Source organism: Podarcis gaigeae (genome assembly GCF_964106915.1).
Source record: "Podarcis gaigeae genome assembly, chromosome: 2".
Taxonomy (NCBI): domain Eukaryota; kingdom Metazoa; phylum Chordata; class Lepidosauria; order Squamata; family Lacertidae; genus Podarcis; species Podarcis gaigeae.
Window position 1 is genome coordinate 86,292,029 of NC_139679.1, and position 23,365 is coordinate 86,315,393.

The 23,365-nt window shown below is 42.5% G+C and overlaps 2 protein-coding genes across 7 annotated transcripts in view; both read left to right on the forward strand.

Annotated features, from left to right (window-relative positions):
• TPRA1 (transmembrane protein adipocyte associated 1) overlaps positions 1 to 14,793 on the forward strand; it is a 28,176-nt gene extending 13,383 nt beyond the window's left edge. The window contains exons 5-11 of the mRNA XM_083725583.1: positions 682 to 754; positions 1,890 to 1,969; positions 3,283 to 3,393; positions 4,208 to 4,268; positions 5,205 to 5,307; positions 9,169 to 9,249; positions 11,424 to 14,793. Of these exons, the coding sequence (XP_083581709.1) occupies positions 682 to 754; positions 1,890 to 1,969; positions 3,283 to 3,393; positions 4,208 to 4,268; positions 5,205 to 5,307; positions 9,169 to 9,249; positions 11,424 to 11,658 (744 nt within the window). The 3' untranslated portion in view covers positions 11,659 to 14,793. The remainder of the gene's footprint in view (positions 1 to 681; positions 755 to 1,889; positions 1,970 to 3,282; positions 3,394 to 4,207; positions 4,269 to 5,204; positions 5,308 to 9,168; positions 9,250 to 11,423) is intronic.
• Positions 14,794 to 20,801: 6,008 nt separating this feature from the next.
• Positions 20,802 to 23,365, forward strand: part of CHCHD6 (coiled-coil-helix-coiled-coil-helix domain containing 6) — a 203,195-nt gene continuing 200,631 nt past the window's right edge. For 3 of the 6 annotated variants that reach the window (XM_083721794.1, XM_083721795.1, XM_083721798.1), the window contains exon 1: positions 20,808 to 21,022. In XM_083721794.1, the coding sequence (XP_083577920.1) occupies positions 20,933 to 21,022 (90 nt within the window). In that variant the 5' untranslated portion in view covers positions 20,808 to 20,932. Of the gene's footprint in view, positions 21,023 to 23,365 lie in introns of all 6 variants that reach the window. The other 3 variants (XM_083721793.1, XM_083721797.1, XM_083721796.1) reach the window with 2 other exon arrangements.

The following is a 23,365-nucleotide window of genomic DNA, read 5'->3' on the forward strand; positions in this document are numbered from 1 at the left end:
ATGGCCCTTAACTAGATGTTTTGATGCCAAGATGAGTCTTTGCTGTTGACAAGTAACTTGAGGCCTATCTCCCATGGTACTTTCTTATGCCAGGGGATTGTTCCTACAAGTGCTGTGCACCTGGTTGCAAGGAGACATTACCTGTGCCACTTAAGTACACCTTATGCATCTGGGTTAGATTTGGTGTCTAAAAGAGCACTAAGCATTTGGACCAATCAGAACACTTGAGATAGGCTGTGCCAAGGGTCAATATTGACAAACAGGGGGCAGACAGTAGTTGTAATCTACAGCCCTTTAAGCCAGCATGATTTTGGAGCTAGGTCAGTTGGGCTCTGGATTGGAACAACAGAGGAAACAGGATGATTGGAATGGAATTGAAGGATGAAACTCCCTGTGATGAAGTAACAAGATAGTTGAGATTTTGTGCACAATGCCAAACGTACAAACAGTTGTGTAAGACTCGTAGCCTGAGAGGCAACTAATTCTGAAAATTCATGTGAGCACCCTGCATTAGCCAGTGAGGGAAATGTTAGGATGGTCTTTTTAATTTTATTTTCATGGATGGAAGGAACTTCTGATGGAAGGAACGATGGGAGGAAAACCTTTGGGCAAGCTTCTCTTTTAGGACCTATTCCGTTTGCTCCTTGATCTTGATTTTGTGGCATGTACTGTCTTCTCTAGATCCTGTGGGAAATCACAAGATTCTTCCTTCTGGCTATTGAGCTGAGCATGGTGATTCTGGGCCTTGCATTTGGTAAGGATTCCTCCTTAGCGTTGCTTGGTGCACTTAACCTTTTTCCTTGACGAGGCCATTGGAGCGTGGTGAATGTGCCCTGCTTTCGGTGGGAAAGAGCAAATCTTACCAAGCACAAATAGGACTTCAGCCTGTAATGCTCGTGCTGGAGGCGAAAGCTTGCATTTAGTGTAGGACCCTTATTTACACCCTCCATCTGCTTTCACTGTGTACGCAGTAGGGTACTTTTGTCTGAGTGAAGAAAGGACGCTTAATAATAATAATAATAATAATAATAATAATGGCATTTCCAACCCACTTTCCAGTGTTAAAGGTGCAGTTGTTACCCATTTGTTGCATAGGATTCAGTTGCATTTCCTCAAGGCAGCCTTTCTGTGATGGAGGTATCTCATTTTCCCAGCACCCATGAAGCAGGTGTTTGTAAACATCTATTCAATAATAGCTCTCACCAGTGGACACAACTCCTCTGTACTTTTGTGTGCATGTGTCCCATTTCGTGACTTTTAAAACAAACAAATCTATTCAATAATTCAATGAATTCTCCTCCACTGTATTTTGTTCTACTAAAATCCTACCCTTCCTTCATGATGCTCTCATAGTCCTCCTTGGATATACTGAGAATCTTCTGCATGCAAAGCAGCCACTGTTTCTCAGGCTGGGACTATTTCTTTCTTTAAGCTTCCCAGCCCACCTTCCTATGGTACAGCATATTTTAAGTGGTTTCTAGTTCTCAGGACAAGAGTTTTACTCTCAACTGCAACCTCAGTCGAGAGGTTTTGCCTTTCTCTTAAAAGAAATCTGGCTTTGTTAGTCTGTCGCAACTTGGACAGGAATGGCATTAGGCAGGACCTTGAACATAGGCGAGACCCCTATATGAGGTCTTGAGTCAGTGCATCAGATTTTCGCCCAGGATGTCGGGTCTGACATCAATAACCTCAGGTTTACAGCAGAATCTTAGATGCACATGGCCTGTTGCATGATGGGTCTTTTATGCTGGTTAACATGTAACGGCATTCCCGAGCATGCATAGGTTGGTCAGGAGCAGGCTAGTATATTTCTAGCCTTTAGTCACCCGACAGAAGACCAGCCATTTTCACTTGTCAAAGAAATGACCCCTGGTATGTTTCCCATTCAGGTCGTTTGGAGAGCAAATCCAGTGTTAAGCGAGTATTGGCTATCACCACGGTGCTGTCATTGGCCTACTCTGTCACCCAGGTAAGTGTTGGTGAAACAGGACAGTTGCACAGAACAAGGCAAATTCAGTTCAACAGTTACCTCCTGAACTGAAAGCAGCTGCTCCTCAAGAGGTTCTGAGTTACTTTTAACAGCTCAGTGTAGTAACTCACTCTGAACAGTGCAGCATTTGTTAAGTTTAAGCATGTTCTCCTTTTCTATAGTGGTAGCATTATGCCTTGTTTTGGTTTGGGAAGCCCCAGTATTAAACAGGAACATCATTGTCCACTCTTCAGGCATCTTCTTAAAAAATCAGATGCAGTGAACTTATAGGTATTGCATGTGAGTTTTGTTATGTATTTATTTACACGTTGGTTGGTTGGTTGGTTGGTTGGTTGGTTTTAATCCCGCTCTTCAGGCAAAAAAGGCTCCTAGAGCAGCTTGTGAAGACAGTCTTGTGAAGACAGTCCCTTCCCTCAGACTTACAATCTGAAAAGGCACAACACAAAAGGAAAATAGGTTGGGAGGGATGAGGAAACAACAACAACAACAACAACAAAATTTATTTATACCCTGCCGTCCCCAGCCAAGGCCGGACTCAGGGCAGCTAACAACCAATAATAAAAACAAGTTGAATGAATGCAACTTAAAAACAAGATTAAAATACAACCTTAAAACATTAAAATGCAGCCTCATCACAGGAGGAGAAAGGATAAAAGAAAGAGGGGGAGGAAATCAAATTGACTCCAAGTCAAAGGCCAGGCAGAACAACTCTGTCTTACAGGCACTGCAGAAAGAAATAAGCAAACTCATGTACAAGTTCTTAGTTACAAGTTCTTATAATGGTCAGTTGAGGTAGAAAAACTCAAAGAAAGGAGGCACCAAAGGTTGCTGATCTCTCAGCTATGCCTTTGGACATAACGGGCTGCTGTTGGAAGTGTAGTGCATTGGGATGTGGGAGGAACCATGTAGATCAAGAGGATGGTTGACAGAAGCTTTAGGTCAGGCATTAAGCATGTGGGGAGGGTAGGGATAGCACCAGTAGGTTGGCAGGAGGCCGGGAGAGGAGGAAAGGTGCCATTTTTTGGTAACCTGCCTCCACTCTCAGGCTCAAAGCTAAATCCCAAGACCATCTGGCACATCTTTCCTCCTGCAGTTAGGGCAATTTGTTATCCTCTGCTAAATCACAGTTTATGGACTGGATAGGGGATCTTGTTGTGTGACGATGGAAAGGGCTGGCTTCCAAGTGAGACCGAGTGTCTTTTCCTCAGCTTCTCATGCAGGAAACACAGGCACCATTATAAGCAGTTCACACCCCGATGACCCCCTTGCACTGTTCCCCACCAATCTTTCAGGGAACTCTGGAGATCAGTTATCCTGACGCCAGGCTCTCTGCAGAAGACTTCAATATCTATGGTCATGGAGGAAGGCACTTTTGGCTTGCAAGCTCCTGCTTCTTCTTTCTGGTAAGCGTGACAAATATCCGTTTTGCTTAAAACACTGGCAGTTCTTCCTTGATGATTTTTCATTCTCTTCATTCTCTTCATTTCTTTTTTTATAATTTTTATTGAATGGTTTTATGTTACAAAAAACAATACAGCCATACTACCACTAAATATAGTTAAGAAATAAAAATTACATACATCGATATTTAGTTTGTTATTTGTTATTTACCGTCTTATTTCCTCCCAAACATTGCATACAACAACACACATATGTGCAGATACCCACACACCCACACCTGCACAGAAAATGATAATAATGAAAGTAAATATTTTTCCCCCTTTTATCTTCCAAAATCTTTTCTTCAGCTTTGATTTCATGTCAAGTCCCTTTGCATATGTTTTATCTTACATTTGAATGTACACAAAACATTTCTATATAATTTTTCTAATACATTCTGAAAACATAATAAATCCTTAATTGTAGTCCACCTCCTTTTAGTTCCTTTATCACTCGAATGCTAGCATGGAGTCAAAACTATTATTGTATTTTTGAACATATTTTTTATAAACATCCCATTTTTCTGCTAATTTTTGCTTTGAGTTTCCTCTGAGTTTACTAGTCAGTTGAGCCGTCTCCACCAATTCCTGTAATTTAATTTGCCAATCTGTTATTTTTGGAGCCTCGTGATCTTTCCATCCCTTGGCCTTTTCATTTTAATGTGCTTCTTGCATCTTCTAAACACAGCAACGAAAGCCAGGGTCGTTACTGTTTTCCACCACCTGCCCTCAGCAACCTCTGGCCCTGCAACTCACCTGCTGCTTTCTTCCTTAACAGGTTTATTCAATGGTGGTGATGCTTCCCAAAACTCCCTTGAAAGATCGTATTTCCCTGCCTTGTAAGTGACTTGCTTCTCCCTTTCAAGCTAATACGATTTTCTCACAGGCATTAAAAGCCAAGCCCCTTGGAATATTCTGGATAGGCAAAAGAAAGTCCTTGTTCGCATAGTTAAGCTGTGGAATTCATTCCCACAAAGAGGTAGTGATTGATGGCCAACAGCCAATTGCCCCTGAGAGGACAGCAAGTGCAACTCCTCTCTCCCTGTTCAGAGGCATACTGCCTCCAAGAGTGGATCTGCAAACGTAGCCATCCTGACTCATAGCAATGGATAGCCATATCCTCCATGAATTTGTCCAGTCCCCTTTTCAAAGTCATCCAGGTTGGTGATTCTTACTATGTATAGTGGGAGTGAATTCAACAGTTTATGACTCGGGTGGGGAAACTCATGCCTAGGGGCCAAATGTGGCCCTCCAGGCTTCTCTCTCTGGCCCTCAGGATTCTTCTCTGGCCACGCCCACCCTCCAACTACACCTTTCACCAGCCCTGCTTTGCACCTCCTTGTTTTTGCCTGACTGGAATTTGCCCTTGAATTCTGATAATGCCTGTATAGAGGGCAGAGGGATGTGTGATGGTGTGTCTAGAAACTGGCCTATGGGAGATTTACACTAGCTGCTTTTGCCTCTAGTTCCGCCTGCGCCTGGAAAGTTGTGTAGAAGGAAATTTGACCCTCAGCCTGAAAAAGGTTCCCCACCCCTGTAATAGGCACCTGCTAGGAAGAAGGGAGAGTAGAGGGTTTGCTTAAGTTACATAACGGCTAGGTGGAATGGCCATTGCTGGAGACTGTTCTGCAATAAGTAGCACTTGAGTGTCTTTCTTTTCCCTGTAATACTGTTTTTTCCCGCGTCTCCAAAGTGGCTTTTCCACCGAATGGTTTGTAGTGTAGGAAGTACCTGTGATTACATTTGACCCCAGTGTCTTTGCCTCTCTTTTTCAGCAAGGAAGAGTTTCTATATCTATGCTGGGATTCTTGCTGTGCTGAACCTGGTGCAGGGCATTGGTAGTGGTCTGCTCTGTGCGGGTATCATAGAAGGACTATGGTACGTATCCCTGTGGCTGCATAGCTCTGCTCAACTTCTTCCTGGTGCTGTCACCGAGTCCTTTGAGAAGGAAGCACAAAGAGCTTCCAATGCATTTGAACCAAAGCAAACTTGTTGAGGGGTACTGCTGTTGACGGCTGCTGAATTTGCAGCTCCACTGCACCCATCATGCTGCGTTCCCCTCCATTGTACCACATTTGCCTCCAGATGCCTTTCTGCATATTCCACCTGAGATTGGTGATCTCATTACTCCTTGAGAAATCCCCTCTCCAATGGGAAAGGCAGCAGTGTATTCTGCTTAGCGAATTGGGAATGGTCGTTCTGGTCCAACTCTTTGGCCTTATTTCCTACATCTCTTTCCCTGCTTTTGATCCTTTTCTTTTGAAAGGAGTCAGTAGGACACAGTTGCTCAGAGTAGCGTTCTGCTTGGCAAAGCCGGGCCTTCTACTCCAGGGAGGAACAGCTTTTGGGGTGGGGTAGGGAATTGCTTTTCTTGGTGAGAGTCACCACTGGTGGTGAGTACATTCTAACTTTCCCTGTTCCCTTTTGAGAATGATAACTATGAGTTCTTGCATAGAAGGAAGTTCTATCAACCCACCAAGGGACACAGCTGCATTATAAATGCAAGCCCTGCCATGGGACAGTAAAGCAACTGGAAGAGAAGAGGTGTGCAGAGACCAAGGAAAGAAGTGCAAATGGATGGAGTCTCCTGTCTGCCATCCTTGGGACCAGGCATAGGCCAACTCCGGCCCTCCAGATGTTTGGGACTGCAATTCCCATAATCCCTGACCACTGGTCCTGTTAGCTAGGGATGATGGGAGTTGTAGTCCCAAACATCTGGAGGGCTGGAGTTTGCCTTTCCCTTCTTTGGACCCCCTGGGATGTTCACCAGACCAAACCTGCTGTAGCTGGGAACCAGGTGTGTGAAGAGGAGCCAAATGGGGATACAGCTGTGGACAGCTTGAGGAAGCTTAATCCATTGGCACCAAGGTTGGGAAGGAAAAAAGTGGGTTTTCAGGGGAAGGTACTTCCCAGGAGGTCCAAAGGATGGAAAGAGAAAAGGCTCATAAAAGAGCAGAAAGAAAAAGCACTCAGACACGATGCCTTAACGCATAGAACTGTGCTGAGAAACACAGTGCAAAAGGGGGTCTGGATGAACCCCTGGAGTGAGAGACTAAGGTGTTGTCAGCAGGTTCCAGGAACTCTTTGTTGGGAAATTGGGGGGTTGGTCTGTGAGTTTGTTTTGGCCCTGGGTGAGAACCGGAGGGTAGGGGGGAGTCTTGGGTAAGAGCCAGGAGACTGAGAGGTGTGGAGTGAGGAGATGTGTCAGAAGGAGAAGGAACTGACATCTATATATGTTTATTAGTAAGTTTGCATTAATGATTTTATTGTGCATTTTTGTAACATTTGTTTTTAGTTTTCTGTACACTGCTTAGAGATATTATTCACCGTATTTGTGTACATCTAATGCACCATTGAATCTAACGGGCACCTCAATTTTAAAAATGAAACCAACAAAGTATTTGCTGGTGCCATCAAATCTAATGTGCATCAAATCAAATTTTTGCAATGTAATTTGGCCAAGAAAGGTCCGTGTTCCATTCGAGTAAATATAGATACAGTCGTACCTTGGTTGTCGAATGCCTTGGTACTCGTCTGTTTTGGCTCCCGAACACTGCAGACCCTGAATTGAGTGTTTTGGTTTGCAAACGTTTTTTGGAAGACAAATGTCCAACGTGGCTTCCACGGCTTCCAGTTGAGTGCAGGAAGCTCCTGCAGCCAATCGGAAACCGCTCCTTGGTTGTTGAACATTTTCAGAAGTTGAACAGACTTCTCGAATGGATTCCATTCGACAACCAAGGTACAACTGCATAGGCGCCGACTCCATGGGGCCTGAGGGGGCCCGAGCCCCCTCAAAAATTCGTTTGGGGGGGCTCCGCCCCCCAATGATTTAAGAAAATTATTACCGTAAATTTCGCTCTATAACACACATTTTTTTTCTCCTAAAAAGTAAGGGGAAATGTCTGTGCGTGTTATTGAGCGAATGTGTGGTCCCTGGAGCTGACTCGCCGGAGACCAGGGGCAGAAATAGGCAAAAATCAGGCAAAAATAAGATCGGGCGGGCGGGCGGAGGGAAGGCGGAAGCTGCTGCTTTCCTGCATTCTGCCTCAGGGTCTTACTGCCCACCCGCTTCTGTTGCTGCATTTGCTCAAACTCAACAAAGAGCAGGGAATCCCCTGCCCTCCTGGCAAGCAGAGGGTTAAGGAAAGGATCGAGTCCTTCCTTCTAATTCTTTCCTAGTCACACTGCGTGCAGGCTCCAGCCCACCACCTCCTCCTCTCCGTGCTCTAGGGACTCACAGGCAGCCGAAAAACATGCAGGTGGGAGAGAGAGAGAGAGAGGGCTGGCTTGGGGGGGATGGGACTTTTGCCTTCCTTTCCTCCCCCCCACCCCGTTAAACTCCTCCCCTGCATTCTTAGCCAGCTGCTTCTCCGCACACCCCTCTTGTGCTTCTTGTCCCTTCTGTGTTTTTCCTTCCCTCCCCATTTAAAACGTGGTGACAAAGCACGGATCCACATGGATCCTCAGGATTTTTGCATTGGGTCACCCCAAATTCACCATCAGATCACATTACATGTCCATGGCTACAGCCTGCACCAAAAAAATCACGCACCCACTGTGGCCTGGGGCCACAATGGTGCAAAAACGTGGTTACAAAGCACGGATCCACATGGATCCTCAGGATTTTTGCATTGGGTCACCCCAAATTCACCATCAGATCACATAGCATGTCCATGGCTACATCTTGCACCAAAAAAATCACGCACCCACTGTTGCCTAGGGTCACAGTGGTGCAAAAACGAGGTTACAAAGCATAGATCCACATGGATCCTCAGGATTTTTGCATTGGGCTACTCCAAACTCACTGTCAGATATTAAAAATCTTTATAAAATAGAGAATTAAATACATACAGAATGTTAAATTTTCAGTTTCGAAATATTAGTACTAGTTTAGTACTGTATTTCTATATTACTATAGTACTGTATTAGTTATTTTCAAATACTTAAATATTTTTAGGATGTAAGACCCAATTAAAGCCCGTTATTTACATACAGTATTACAGTATTTACATACAGTATTAGGCATACTGTATTAACTTTATTAACTGTATTAAAGCATTAACTTTGAGATATTATTTTTATTTAATGAACCCCCAGCCTTATTCAAAGTAAGCTTAAATTAGCTATTTCACTTATTAATCAAAGTGCTATTACTGTGCGACAGCAATATTTTATGTTTTATTCTTTTAATGATAGTTTAGGATTTATTTAAATATCATTTCAGTCTTTTCAGAGCTATATATTCACTGCTCTGTAATAGTCTATAAGCATAATTGTTACTGTAAATTAAATTAGCTTTTTACGAAAATACCGTGCGTGTTTATGTTTTGTTTCTTTTTTCAAAGCCAAAAAGTGTTTCAGGCTTGTCGAGTTTCCCGGAGTGTGGAGTTATAGAGAGTCGAGTTTTCGGGGTTCTAATGTTGATCATATGACTCTAAAATACTTTTTAAAAACTTTAAAACTCACTGATTTTCATCTAAAATTTAGAAAACTTCCCGGGGCAGGACCCCAGTATGGCCCCCCCCAATATTTTTTATAAGTCGGCGCCCCTGTACAACTGTATATGTTAAGCAGTGTAGAAAATGTCTTAGTAATTATTATATAATTCTATTTATTATATAATACATATAATTATTATTATTATATAATAATGATGATAAGAATCTGTAGTCCAAAAACATCTGGATTGTCCAGGAACAGATTTCTAATGACATGTGTCTCTCTCTTCTGTCTTCACAGCTGTGTCGATGCCACCACCTTCCTCTATTTCAGCTTCTTTGCTCCGCTCATTTATGTGGCGTTCCTGAAAAGTTTCTTTGGGTGAGCATCCAAGGTTGTAGCCTGCAGCACAGCCCCAGGGCATTTTACAACAACAATAATAAGAAAATTTTTAAGATGGACAAGAGCAACAATTCTAGAACAGCAGATTGAGACTATTTAAGTTAAGAAGTGTGAGAAAACAAAAGGGCCTGGCGTTGAAAGAACATCAATATAAGTGCTAGGCGGGCCTCCCTATGGAGAGCATTTCAGAGCTTTAAATCATGTAGGCCTTGCTAGCAAAAGTCACGTTGAAGCACAATACTTGCCTCCCACTGGGATATTAATGCAATTATTTAATAGCAAAACAAACTTCAGCCTTTAAATAAACAGTAAGTAACCACAACAAAAATGCCCAGGGTGACCTTCAGGATTAATAACATAATTAAAATAGAAGTAAAACAGCAGTAAAAGTATAAAATGGTATAAAGTGCAACAAGGCAGTAGGCTGGTTTTCCTCACATCTAGGCCAGAAAGACTCAGAAGTGGGTGGTCTCAGGTGAGGCCTACAAAGAAGCTAACTCTTCCACACATTCTCTCTGTGTGCTTCGTTATGATTTGCTTTTTTAAAAAAATCAATTCAGTGACTCTTGTTCTTCCATCTGTGAAATGAAGATGGTATTTGACTTCATCACAGGGATTCAGGAAGATTAGACTCCTAATATCTGCGCAAAGCCTCATTAAATTCTGAGCTACTGTTAGAGTTTTTTTCTGGATTAGTGACAAAATGATTAATGTGAAATGCTGTGGAGGCCAAGCTTGTATTAGGTAGATAGGTCCCCCCCTCTTTTAATGCTCTTGAGTTTTAAGAAGGGGCTTAAATAGATTGCCCAGCAGTTGAGCAAAGCAATGTAAACCAGCCTTCCTGAACCTATTGCCATCCAGATGTTACTGGACTACAGTTCCCATCTTCCCTGGCCATAGGCCATGCTGATGGGGTTGTAGTTCAAAACATCTGAAGGGCACCAGGTTGGGGGAGGCTGGCCTAAATTTGCAGCTCATGAGTTGCATTCCTTTTGAGTAACCGCTTCCCTTTTTACTGTTTTGACTAGGTAATTTTTTCAGCTTTGAGTGCCACCATGTGGCCATGCAGTGGAAATACCCATTCTAATTGAGGAACAGTCGCTGCAATTAATTCAGATGGATTTCAACCGCAACTGTGAGGAACTAGCCACCTCACATTTTATATTTGATATAAAAGCAGCAAAGCTATATAACAAGCAGTAAACAAATAGTTTCTCAAATGCCATATCAAATTGTGCATGCTCAAAAATGACTTGTTTTATTTCTAACTTCCTTCAACACTGATTCCAAATGGAACTGACCGTGTGTGTGTGTGTGTGTGTGTGTGTGTATAGATATATACGCAGCGCTTTTTTCTGGGGGGGATGCAGGGGTACGAATACCCCTAAACATTTTGTGAATCTTTGCACTTTTGTCCATTTACTATATTTATTCCCCCCAATTTGAACTATAAAATGGTGATTTTCTTGAGTCAAAATGAGAGTACTCCTAAACATTTTTTAAAGAAAAAAGCACTGTATATATGAGAGAGATAATGAATCACACACACACACACACACACACGCCCCCATACCTACCTTCCACACCTCCTAAAAGCGTTTAGGTGACATGGCTAATTTTTGAACACAGTGGCTCTTGCTGTTCTTACTTGCCCTGCTTTTCTTCTTTTGAGTCCCATCACTGTGAATGAAGCAAAGCAAAAGGTTGGGTCTTAATCCACAGCGTTTTCAATCCAAGGTCAGGCAGTGCGGGATCGGGTAAGAGAACAAAGGGAAGAGGTAAAGGTCAATCATAGACAAACATGACAGTATATCTTGGGCTACGTTTAGTTCCGGTTTCCTCCAGATGATGACAGCCTGGATGGCCTGAACTAAAAGAACAGCATTGTTGGCTGCTTTTTATTTTGGGAACCGTCTGCCATGTTCTGAATTGAACCTTCTTTACTGGGAAATGGGATGGAGGGAGTTATGCTTGGAGCAAAGCATCTGCTATGCATGCAGGAGGTTTCAGGTGGTTGACATGGAATGCCAGTCCCTGCAGACAGTACTGAGCTACACGGACCAGTGTTCTGACTCGGTATCAGGGAGCTTCCGGTGTTTCAAGAAAGTAACTCTTTTGAAAAAAATTCCCCTTGCCTCTTTAATAATTTCCAGGTCCGAGCCAAAGATCCTCTTCTCCTACAAATGCCAGGTGGATGAGCCCGAGGACGTTGATGTGCACCTCCCGCATGCCTATGGTGTGGCCAAGAAAGAAGGCCTGGATTCCAGCTTTTACTCCAGCACTCAGATCGACACTGCAGCGTACTTGGATGACATTGCTTCCATGCCTTACCACGTGGGCAGCATCAACAGCATTGACAGTGACCGCTGGAAAGCCATCAACTCCTAAAGGCGATCCTTTGGAAAGATGGGTCTCTCTTGCAGCCTTGCAGCTCCATCACCAGTTCCCCTTTTGGGGTGCTTCAGTGTGTCACCTTCTCTTTCCATCAAGTTTTTTTTTCCTTTTTTTAAAAAAAAATAATAATTCTTGAACGGAGCCTAAAAATCAGTCTTCCCAGGACAATAGCTCTTACCTTCGTAGGAGAACAAACCAGATCAGCTTCTAAATGCTGGATCTTTGTGTCCTTGAGCGTTCCATGTGCACATGGTTGGACATGACTGCAACATTTTCTTGATGATAAGCCACACATGCAGCTAGGAAGTCTTGGCTGCTCTTGTATAGCATTATATATAGATAGCTATATAATACATTATTTGCATTCTATTTTTATTTTATGTTTTGGCTTCCAAGAACTAGAGGAACTAGAGGAAGGTGGGACTGCTCCTCACGCCTTCAACAGCTGCAGCTTGGTGGGAATTGTAGGGTGAGAGACCTCCACAGGCTTCCTGATAGAAAGAACACTTAAGAATGAACTGCTAAATGTTTCCAGGATTCTTCGCAGGGAATCTGGGAGCAAGTGTGCACTTGTGTGTGTGTGTGTGTTTGCGTGTGTGCATTGTAATATATATATATATGCTGACTTTCGAAGAAGAGGGCAGAAAAGTAGGCAGTTGGGAAATGCTTTGGTGGAACTTGTTGCTGTGCAACTAAACAACTGTGACTGGCTGAGAAGGAGCTGTGAGTTGCATACACTGTATACGGTCTGAGTTTCTAGAATGAAAACTTAGCCAAGCAAAGAGCTTATAGAATGAGGATCTGCTTGTAGTAGCAGAACTCCAGAGTAAATGGGTCCCGAGGAGCTGTGGAGGAAGGGTGTTGAGAACTGTGGTTCAAATGGGCAGTTCCAAAAAACTGGTCCATGGGATAGGACAAGGCAGAAGATGAATGGGAAATGATCTGGTAGTCTGTGTGTGAGAAATTGTGAGTGATGCTTGGGATGGCACCAAAGTGGAAAACAGGGTTGGATGTCTAGTGTGAAGGAGGGCTGTTGGACTCTGTGCCTTGGATTCAAGCTCTGTCCAGTATACCTTTAAGACCAGGTGATACTTCCTTGAACTTAGCATGAGGTTCATTCATCTCTTCGGCATGAAGAGAAAGTCACACCGAAGACATAGCTGGCTATTCCCCTGACAGTGGTGCTGGTAGCTGATCTTCAGGGTCTTCCAAGATCAGCAGTGAAGGAGGTTTATCACACTTGGCCCTCCAGATGTTTTGGGCTTACAACTCCCATCATCCCTGACCACTGGTCCTGTTAGCTAGGGATGATGGGAGTTGTAGTCCCAAAACATCTGGAGGGCCGAGTTTGCCTGTGCCTGGTTTATCCTTTAGGAATAGTGAGGGTGTTCTTTGCAGGAAGCAGACCTATTCTAATGCAGGAAGTTGGCTTCACCTTGTAAGACAAAATGGGAGAATTGGAAAATGATAAAAACTGCTTTTGAAGCACGCACGTTTTGTGTGCATAGCTTATATTGGAATCAATGTTTTCTCATTTTCATGTTTTTATTACTAAATGCAAAAATGGGAGCACTTACCCTTGTGCAAAATGCTGGAACATTTGCTTGAACAGAGGTTGATCCAGGAGGCAAATGTAGTTACAATCAATAAAATCCCAAATTCTAAGGCTGAGAAGGCAAGAACACCTGAAAAATGAGGTTTCTTTACTTTCATTTGCTGCTACCATTTTGGGATTAATTTTAGCACCCAATGTGCAAGGTGCAGATGACCAAGGCATAAAGCACACATCCTTAGGAAAGGATGCTTTGGAATTAATAGGACAGTTGCTTTGGAATTAATAGGACATGCTTTCAAGTAAACCTCTCTGGAATGGAGGTGCAAGCAGGAAAAACTACTCGGCTTTCTTCTTGTTGATAAAACATCCCTTCCTCCTCATGGCTTGAAACTTGCGCTGTTTGTGATTTTTCTGCTGCCGAGCCACATCAGGATTTAAAAGGCAACAAGATCCTTGACTTCACTTTTAAGACTTTTAAAACTACTTTTAAAGAAATACATGTTTAATTATATCTCTGTCTTGGATGAGTTGTGAATGCAGATCAAGAATTGTTGTGTTAAGAGACCCGCACTTTGCCTTTAGTTTTTGTCTACCGCCCAGGTTAGCCTTTTCTGAGTGTTGTTTGAATTTGATGACGCAATCATTCATTCAGACTTGCTGCTGTTAGCTGCATAGACATCTCACCATGGAGGTAACAAATGTACTGTGTAGTTTAGGCTTCCGTAATGCTTATGGCGCTAGTCATACCCCAACATACGATGTCCCAAATTCGACAAAGAGGCAGTCGTGGGAGCTGTGATGTGACCTTAATGTTATCCAATCTATCAAAATAACATGCTTGGCTGGTGCCGTAGCTTCTTTGCTTTCTGTGAAAGGCGAGAAAGGCAATCCCAATTGGCTGCAGGGCAAATGCTGGCGAAGATGTCATATAAGATGTCATACAATTAATGCTGCCCGCCCCCCCCCCAAAAAAATTTACTCAGCTGGATTTATAGATGGTCTCTGCATGATGGTTAAATACTGCTAACTCGCCAAAGTAGGGACCCTTGAAAACGAACGTGTCTTGTAATTTCCATGGATCCCCTACAGTTTCGTTTAAAAAGTGTGCTGTACACCTAGTCCATCAAATTAAAAAAACATCTGAACATGGGCTCCTTTGGTGATGTGAATCAGGATGAGGCTGTATTGGAGTTACTGTGTTTACTGTATTAGCGATCTATATCAAATGTTGGCCAGTCAGTGAGCTGTGATCAGATCTTCCATGACAGAATGGTCCCTGCCCCCTTTTCACTGACATTTTAAGCACCTCCTCTGTACATCCCACATTGTACTTTGCTGCCAAGGAGTATCTGCACTCAGTGAAGGAACTGCCTCCTTACAAGCCTTGTGATCTATGTGTGTATATATAAAAAAACTGCCTCCCTGTTGAGCACACAGTATTGTCCATGAGCAGACAAATGTTTGTGTGCCCCTGGGTGTGTACACACAGCATGTACCATGTGATGTTGGAACAGAGATTAAAAAATAGAGTAATGTATATTTTTGTCTGTAAAATAAATGAACTTTGACATAAATTAAGGTATCCTTTCTCTCAGGATAGAGGCTGTGTATATGTGTTCTTACATTTTTGCACTATTTGTTTTCTCCAGAGTTAAAGAAGAACCTGATCAATAACGAAATGCTCAGATTCTGAGGGAAAGCAAAGAACTGTTGTGTGGTTTTTTCCCTTTATCTGGCTAGGTCTTAGAAGAGCAGAAGTGATAAGGATCCCCTCCCCCAAGTAGTTCAGCATAACTGAGGTAGCAGTCTTACACCCACTTACCTTACTTCTGAGTAGGCAGGTATAGGATTTTGCTGTTAAGTCACCTGGTTGAAGTTGTTGACTTTGAAGGATGATTTGTAAGGAAGTAAATTTTAGAAATATTATAATTATTAATAAAGTTATGGAACCTCCTTTATTTGTAGCTCCAAGATGTATTTTGGCTTTTTTTTTTTTTTGTAGCCTTCAGGTTTGCTCTTTGTTGCTATCCTATGACTGTTAGAATAAAACAGTGTTGCCACTGCCATTTACTGAGAATAGAACCCATTGATTTGACTATTACTGTACCTCCATAAATCACATGAATTACATTTGCTGAGTGTGAAATTCAGTGGCAGGTCAGAGCAAATGCCAGTCTTTGGTGGTTTTTATCAGGAATGGTATCCAAGCTCTCAGCAGGTCGATGTGATGACATAACACCATCCAGAAACAATGCATTAATCGGGGCTTGGTGTAAATTGGGGTTCCACAGTCCCACTTGTCACACTCATAGCCAGTATTCTGCCCTTCCATCCCCTCTTGCAAGCCTGGCAAGCTGCAAGTGTCCTAGATATAAGAAGAAGAAGAAGAGTTTGGATTTGATATCCCACTTTATCACTACCCTAAGGAGTCTCAAAGCGGCTGACAATCTCCTTTCCCTTCCTCCCCCACAACAAACACTCTGTGAGGTGAGTGAGGCTGAGAGACTTCAGAGAAGTGTGACTGGCCCAAGGTCACCCAGCAGCTGCATGTGGAGGAGCAGGGAAGCGAACGCGGTCCACCAGATTACGAGTCCACCGCTCTTAACCACTACACCACACTGGCTAAGGTTAGGACTTGTTCTCATGCTGTGCTTCTGAAGCACATGGAGCACCACAGAACCCGCAGCACAATCCCAGGAATTACCGTATTTTTTGCTCTATAAGACTCACTTTTTCCCTCCTAAAAAGTAAGGGGAAATGTTTGTGCGTCTTATGGAGCGAATGCAGGCTGCGCAGCTATCCCAGAAGCCAGAACAGCAAGAGGGATCACTGTGCAGTGAAAGCAGCACAGATCCCTCTTGCTGTTCTGGATTCTGAGATTCAGAATATTTTTTTTCTTGTTTTCCTTCTCCAAAAACTAGGTGCGTCTTGTGGTCTGGTGCGTCTTATAGAGCGAAAAATACGGTATCTCTGCCCTGCACCATATTTGGAGCTGGAAAAAAGGATTGTGCTTTTTGGAGGTGCCCATGGAGTGGGGGCCCTGAATCAAGTTTTGAGTTGCCTGAGTGCTTCTCAGGCAATTTGGGGGAAATTGAACTGGGAGGTGATCTGAACTACAGTGGTACCTCGGGTTAAGTACTTAATTCGTTCTGGAGGTCTGTTCTTAACCTGAAACTGTTCTTAACCTGAAGCACCACTTTAGCTAATGGGGTCTCCTCCTGCTGCTGCGCCGCCGGAGCACGATTTCTGTTCTCATCCTGAAGCAAAGTTCTTAACCTGAAGCACTATTTCTGGGTTAGCGGAGTGTGTAACCGGAAGCGTATGTAATCCAAGGTACCACTGTACTTGGTAGATTATTTGGGGGAATAAATCAAGGTGAATTTTTTTGAGATATGATTCGGGGTAATGAATTCAGACACCTGAAGAGGGACACTGAACTGATTTGAAACAAGATCTATTGGAAAATTAGCTGGGCACTGCTGAATTGAAAAGGAACTGATTAGGGGAAGGATACAAATTAAAGAATTTATCAAAGGTGATTTAGATGGGAAATTAGTTGGCTTGCTGCTTTGGACATTCATATTCTAAATCCGTAGCTATACATCTAAATAAACTCATTTAAATCTGTTGTGATATGCTCATGCCCCAGATTTTTTAAGTTCCTGGTAGCACCACTCAGGTGTTCCATTACATATGATCCAACAGAATAGTCTTTTATTATGTGTGATGGGATAATGAGCTGCTTGTGCGTAAAGCTTGATCCCTCCGGGTTTTGGCTAGCCAGCCAACCTCTGTCTCTAACGGAGCCCCCAAAGCATGGCTCCGTCAGTCGCTGGTAGAATCCGACAGTGGGCGTCTACGGAATCTATTCCAACATAAAAGTTCCTTGACGGAAACGCGTCGTCTGGATTCTCGGCGCGACAGTTTCCGGCGAGGAGTGGGGGTGCTTATGGGAGGATCTGAAACTCCTCCGCAGTTACTGCTGGAAGAGTCCCTGAGCCATGCCTCCATCTCTCTCTCCTTAAGACTTCACGACATTCCTGACATTATGGGAGAAATTTATATTAAAAAAATGTACGATTGACCAAAAGGGCAGGATTTTTTTTCCATTTCATGTAGGGATAATTACTAGGCAGCAACAATCAATATCTGCTTTTGGAAAGTTCTGGGCTCAAAGTCCCAAATCTAAAGTTTTGCTTAGGCCTCTATAAGGGCTTGAGCTAAACCAGGATTTCCCAAACCTGGGTCTCCAGCTGTTTTTGAACTACACCTCTTATCATCCGTCCCGGATGGTGGGAATTTCAGTCTGAAAATAGCTGGAGACCAAAGCTTGGGAAACCCTGAGCTAAACCAAAAGGATATCTTGATTTCACCCACATGCATTGAACTGTTGCCTCCACCAAGGAGGAGACATTGAGCTCAGTATTATATTGTCCACATTGATTAGCAGCAACTTCTCAGGGTTTCAGGAAGGGGACATTCCCAGTCCTACTCAAAGTTGCCTGGGATTGAACACGGGATCTCTATGAAATGAGTTTTGAAATTCCCTTCAGTCTCGAAAACAGTTTGCCATGAGGCATTGAGGGTCTGTTTGAGGGGAGGAGGGAAATCCTAAACCCTTGATGAGTAAACACTCCTTTGGCTTGTCTTCAAGTTCTTAATTTGCTTTGTGACTCTGCATTTGTAGAGAGGGATTGAAAGACGGAGAGAAATTAATTTCACAAGGACTCCCTTGCCTGCAAGCAGATATAATTCTTTACTGCAAAAGGCGCATGAAGTGTGCTTCTAGGTAGTATAAAGACCTTAATTAGTTGCAAACCGGATGTGTTTTAATTGTTCTAGCAACCTTCCTTGTTCTGAAAACACAGCATTCATTTTTATGTGGAAACATGATTTAAACCTGTCATTTAAACTGGGCTTTTCTCTTGCTGATTGAAATCAGTGTGCCCTGGGTGGAATGGATAGCCTTTTAAAATGTTGGATTCAAATAATTGTATTTTATTATGCTTTTCGTGTTTAATAAACACTGGAGGATTTCTTTATTGTGGTTGCTATGGTAATGCATGCCAAAGTCCCTTTACAGATTTTTTTGTTAAAAAAAAAAACTTCCTGAGCCTACAATTAGCTGTTTCATGTTTTTAAATAGATAACAACTGTTCTATTATTTTGTATTGGCATCGGCCCGCCTTCATCATAGCATATCAACAAAATATTTGTGATTTGGATGCACCTTGCATTTTGAAAGTTCACTTATCATTAATTGCTTTTGTTGGTGCAATTATAAGTGTGTTTCCCTTTATTGTTTCCTAGGAGGGAAGAGTACCTAGGGTGGGTGGCATCAGCTACATGATGGTAGCCTGCCTTCCCTCCCTGCACTCTGTATGATGACAAAAACATTACAATTATTTTGTCTGGAACAGGCAGTTTTTCCTCCTCCAGGCTTATCTCAACACAGACATCTACAGTTAATTTTACAGTCTCCAAACTTTATGAGCCCATTTTAATTTCCCCTTTCACTTGACAACCTGTGTATTGAGCATTTGTCCTGATTGTTTGCACAAAATTTGCAGGGAGGTTCATGACAATGCGTCAGGGAAATATTATCCCACACTTTCCAGTGCATTGTTTTGTGCCAAATTCATTTTAATTAACCTGATTTCTCTATGTGATTGTGTCCCACCCAAAAACAAAAGAAAGTCTGGCAGTCCCCTTTTCGGCATAAATTATTAAATTCTGGGAAGCTCAACAATTATAAGAATAACCTCAGGTTTTTTTCCAGCAAAAATTACACATTTAAGCAGAAGCCTATTCTTGTTCCCTATTTTGCTCACTTACCAAAATTACTCACATATTGCACTGCTAGCCCTAATCAGAGAAACACATGCAAATTAATGGACACAAGTAATTTAGGTTTATTAACTTCAGTGGATCTACTCTGACAAGAATTTTCTCAATGATTTTTATTTTATTTATTAAAATAAATGCCTTTCACGTAAATATCGTTAGGGTGTGTACAAAAATACATTAAAATTAGATTAAAACCTACTTACAGAAAAAAATAAAATACCAGCCCACATTAGGCCAAAGCAGACATATCAAGTTATTACAGTCAATTGTTTGGTTGGCTGCAGGCTGATGTACTTACAGAAATGATAATACCTGTTATTAGGAACATACATTTAGGTGAAAGCAGCCCAGCTGCTGGATTCTGCTGGGGAATCACTTTAGAGATGTGCATTTGTGCTTCATATGTTCAGTGCCAGAAACACTGATGTAGCCCGTTCTGTGCAGTTGTATCCAGTTCCAAGACAGTTGAGGCTGCGCTGCATGGAACAAAGCCCTGACCCAAACTGCTTTTTGAAAAAGAAAATCATATTTGAACGAGAGATTGCAATTTTTAGTAAGAGTTCTGTCTCCCACCCCATTACTTTACTGACCAGTCATTTTTTCATTCATAAATGCAGCCACTATAAATTTTACAGGATTTTGATATTTTTCCCTTGTAAGTACTTTGCTACATTGAATTTAATATTGTGTGCTCGATAGCAGCTCCCCTTCTTTCTTCTCTCCAGATCTTAGTCCCATTCCTTCTGCCCCTTTTTTCTTTTTAATGGAACTCTCAGCTTTAAAAACAGACTTACGGAGCTGTTGCAAATATTTCAGTGGAACTAGCTTCAGTTAGGTTGAGAAAAAGCCACACTTACTTGGCCACATCTAAACCAGATGATTTTAAGGCTTATATAGCCCTAATTATTCTATGCTTCTGGCTTAATGATTAGGGATCATACCACAAGAGGGAATTAGAAAATAATTTAGTCCTGGTATTATTATTATAACTCCTGAAAGAAATATTAAAAACAAAACTTAAACTACTGCGCTGTACTTGAAGTTTGAAAAGTAGTCTGGTCTGCTATTTGTGAATTCTCACAATCCAAAATAGCAATAAATAAATAGCAATACAATTTAGTCAGCAACTAACCTCATACTATGTTCAAGGGCAGCTTGATCCTAAGCACGTTTACATAAGTAAGTACCCTTGTGTTTGGTGGGCTTACTCAGTCCACCAACCAAGCAAATGTGCATATTCCAGAGTTGCAGTTTCAGACAGAAGCTGTCAAGTCAACTATGCTCCTTGCTAGGAATCGACGCTCGGAAAATTAAAATTCTGCGCATCCTAAAACCTATCACTCATCACAGTAGAAACCGCGTGCAAAATGTCATGGGCAAGTAAGAATACAGAAGTGGCAAGGGCAATGGATCAATCTTGATTAGCAGCAAGCCTGCCGCCATCCTAAAAAAACAACCCCAACACAACCCTGTGTTTAAGGGGCTTCTAAAATGAATGGACTAAACTGCACCTCTGTGGTGAAAGTGGCGTCTGTTAGCTAAAAGAGGCCCAAGGTCCCAGGTGAAGAAACCTCCTGCCTTCCCGATCTATTGCATCCCACCTTCGGCCGGTAAGCAGCATCCTCGGCCGGCAGCATTCGGATAAGGAAGACCACAATTCCCAGCGTGCTTTGCGGCCGGCCTCCAACACCGCGCCTTGCCATTGGCTCCTTCGCCGACAGCCGCCAACCAGACGCGGGCTTGTAGGTTGGTAGAGCGGTGTGTTCCGTCTGTGTGTAGATCTTGCTCTTTTCTGCCCCATCCCGTGTAGGGAGGAAGCCGAGGGAATTGGTTTTCCCGCCCGCGGTGGTAATTCCTGCTGTTGCAATGGGGGGTGGCGGGAGTAGCCATGGCAATAGGAAGGTCTCCTTCGAGATGGATGAGCAGGAGCGAGTGCGAGTCCTGCAGGGCATCCGGGTGAGTAGGAGGGCGAGCGCGGAGTGGCGGGCGCCTCTCTGGTAAAGGGCTGGGGGGAGGAGAAGTAGGAGGGACGGGGCGAGGGACTAGGCAAGTCCGGGGGTGGTGGAGGGGGGCATGGGAGTACTGAGAGGATGTCTCTGGGGAGCAGGGACACGGGATCTAGGGGTCATGGGCTACTCTGGATTGAGTGCTAATGGTCCCCAAGGTTATAAAGTGTGTTTGGTAGGGAAAAGATACTCCCGCTTTCCTGAAGGTGTCCACCTACATTTCTTCTTAAAGCCCACGACTCCTTTAATGGGACACGTTTAATAGGCCCATGAGTATCAGTTGCTGGGAACCCAAGCGAAGAGAGTGTGCATGTGGGCTTCCCATAAGTTTCTGGCTGGCCACTCTGAGAACAGGATCCTGGATGGAGTGGGCCTCTGGTCTGACCCAGCATGGCTTTCCATATATCTGTCATTCATATATATATGAATGAATATGATATAGTTTTACAATTTTGAATATACATTTAAACCTTAAGAAGGGAAGTCATTGATATTTTCTCTTTCCATGGTTCATTTTGCATAGCATAAATCCCCACATATTTTATATAAACTAAACCATTCAGTATTCCACTATTACTTCCATCAAAACTTATTTATACTGTTCAAATTATCTTAATGCTGCCAGCGTTTTCAAGTGTACACAATTTCCCTCCATATATTCAGTAAACATTTTCTTCTATAAACTAATGTTCTTGTTCTCTTATTCTATAAGTTAGATCCACAAGCTGTGCATATTCCATCAGTTTAAGTTGCCATTCTTCTTTGGTTGGGACCTCACTTGTTTTCCATTTTTGGGCTAACAAAACACGGGCCACCGTAGTTGCATATATAAATAACCTTTTTTGACACCTGGGTCCTTATGTTCATCTGATCCAGTAGGGCTCTTCTTACATTCTTAAAACTGCTAGTCTTTCAATTATTGCAATACTCTTAATAGAAGAGCATCTTGTTGCTTAGGAAGGCAGATGGCCTTTTTATTAATAAAGATTTCTAGTGTTGTTTTAAGTGCTCAAATTTCTTTCTAATTCTTACTTAACTTCACAGTGGTTTTGTGAGGTACTTTTTTAAAAAAATCCCATTTTATACATGGCATTTAATTTGAGAATGATTTTGTTGACCTCTACTTGTAATGTTAGTGAGTGAAAAGGGATTTGAACCCAGGTCCAAACCCAGTATAATTTGTTGAATGTAGGAGGCAGCTGAGGAAAAAGAGCATGCTACTCCTGCTCATAAAAGCAATATGGAATTGAAGGCAAGTAGGGACAGCCTTGCCATTTAACAGCACTGCAGATGCATGCATACAGCTGTCAATTCAATTACATCATGTGTATGTGGGAGAAAAGGGTTCTGACATGATACAGTACAGTCTTCAATAGCTTCTGTATAGAAAGCTCATTTTATATTATTATTATTAATGTGCATCCAAACTTAGAGAATGGCAGTATGTCTAACAGAAGTGTAGTCTCAGAGTATGACATCTGGACTATGCAAAACAAATTGGTATAAAATGCACATTGTGGTACAGTGGTACCTCAGTTTTTGAACGTACAGTGGTACCTCGGGTTACAGACGCTTCAGGTTACAGACTCCGCTAACCCAGAAATAATACCTTGGATTAAGAACTTTGCTTCAGGATGAGAACAGAAATCACACAGTGGCGGCGCGGTGGCAGTGGGAGGCCCCATTAGCTAAAGTGGTGCTTCAGGTTAAGAATGGACCTCCAGAACGAATTAAGTTCTTAACCCGAGGTACCACTGTAATCCATTCCAGAAGATCGTTCGAGTTATGAAACGTTTGAAAACCGAGGCGCAAAGGGCTGTCTGCAAATTCATTAGAGAAAATTGGAAAAAAGCTCAACGGAAGCTGCTTGACTTCCGAGGCACGTTCAAAAACGGCAGCATTTACTTTGGGGTTTTCAGCGTTCGAAAACCAAAACGTTTGACTTCCGAGATGTTCGAAAACCAAGGTACTACTGTATCTGTGTGTATGTTTTGAATAATTGAGGCAATCCTAAGTTCTTAATATCAAGGGAATTTCTCTGTAACCGTAAACATCTTTTCATTTTACAAGGCCCCAAGTACTCTGTTACTTGTGAGTGCAGAATGACAAGAACCAAACTACAAGTCATTAAACATTGCAAGTTTACAAATCCAAGTGTGGAAGTGTTCATAAAACACTGGATCAGTTTCAAGCAATATTATTTGTATTAGTTGTAATTGATTAGTATCTGCTCTCCATCACAAAGTTACTAGCTAAGGGAATTTTTTTTTAAAGCCTCGTCAGCTTCCCAAGT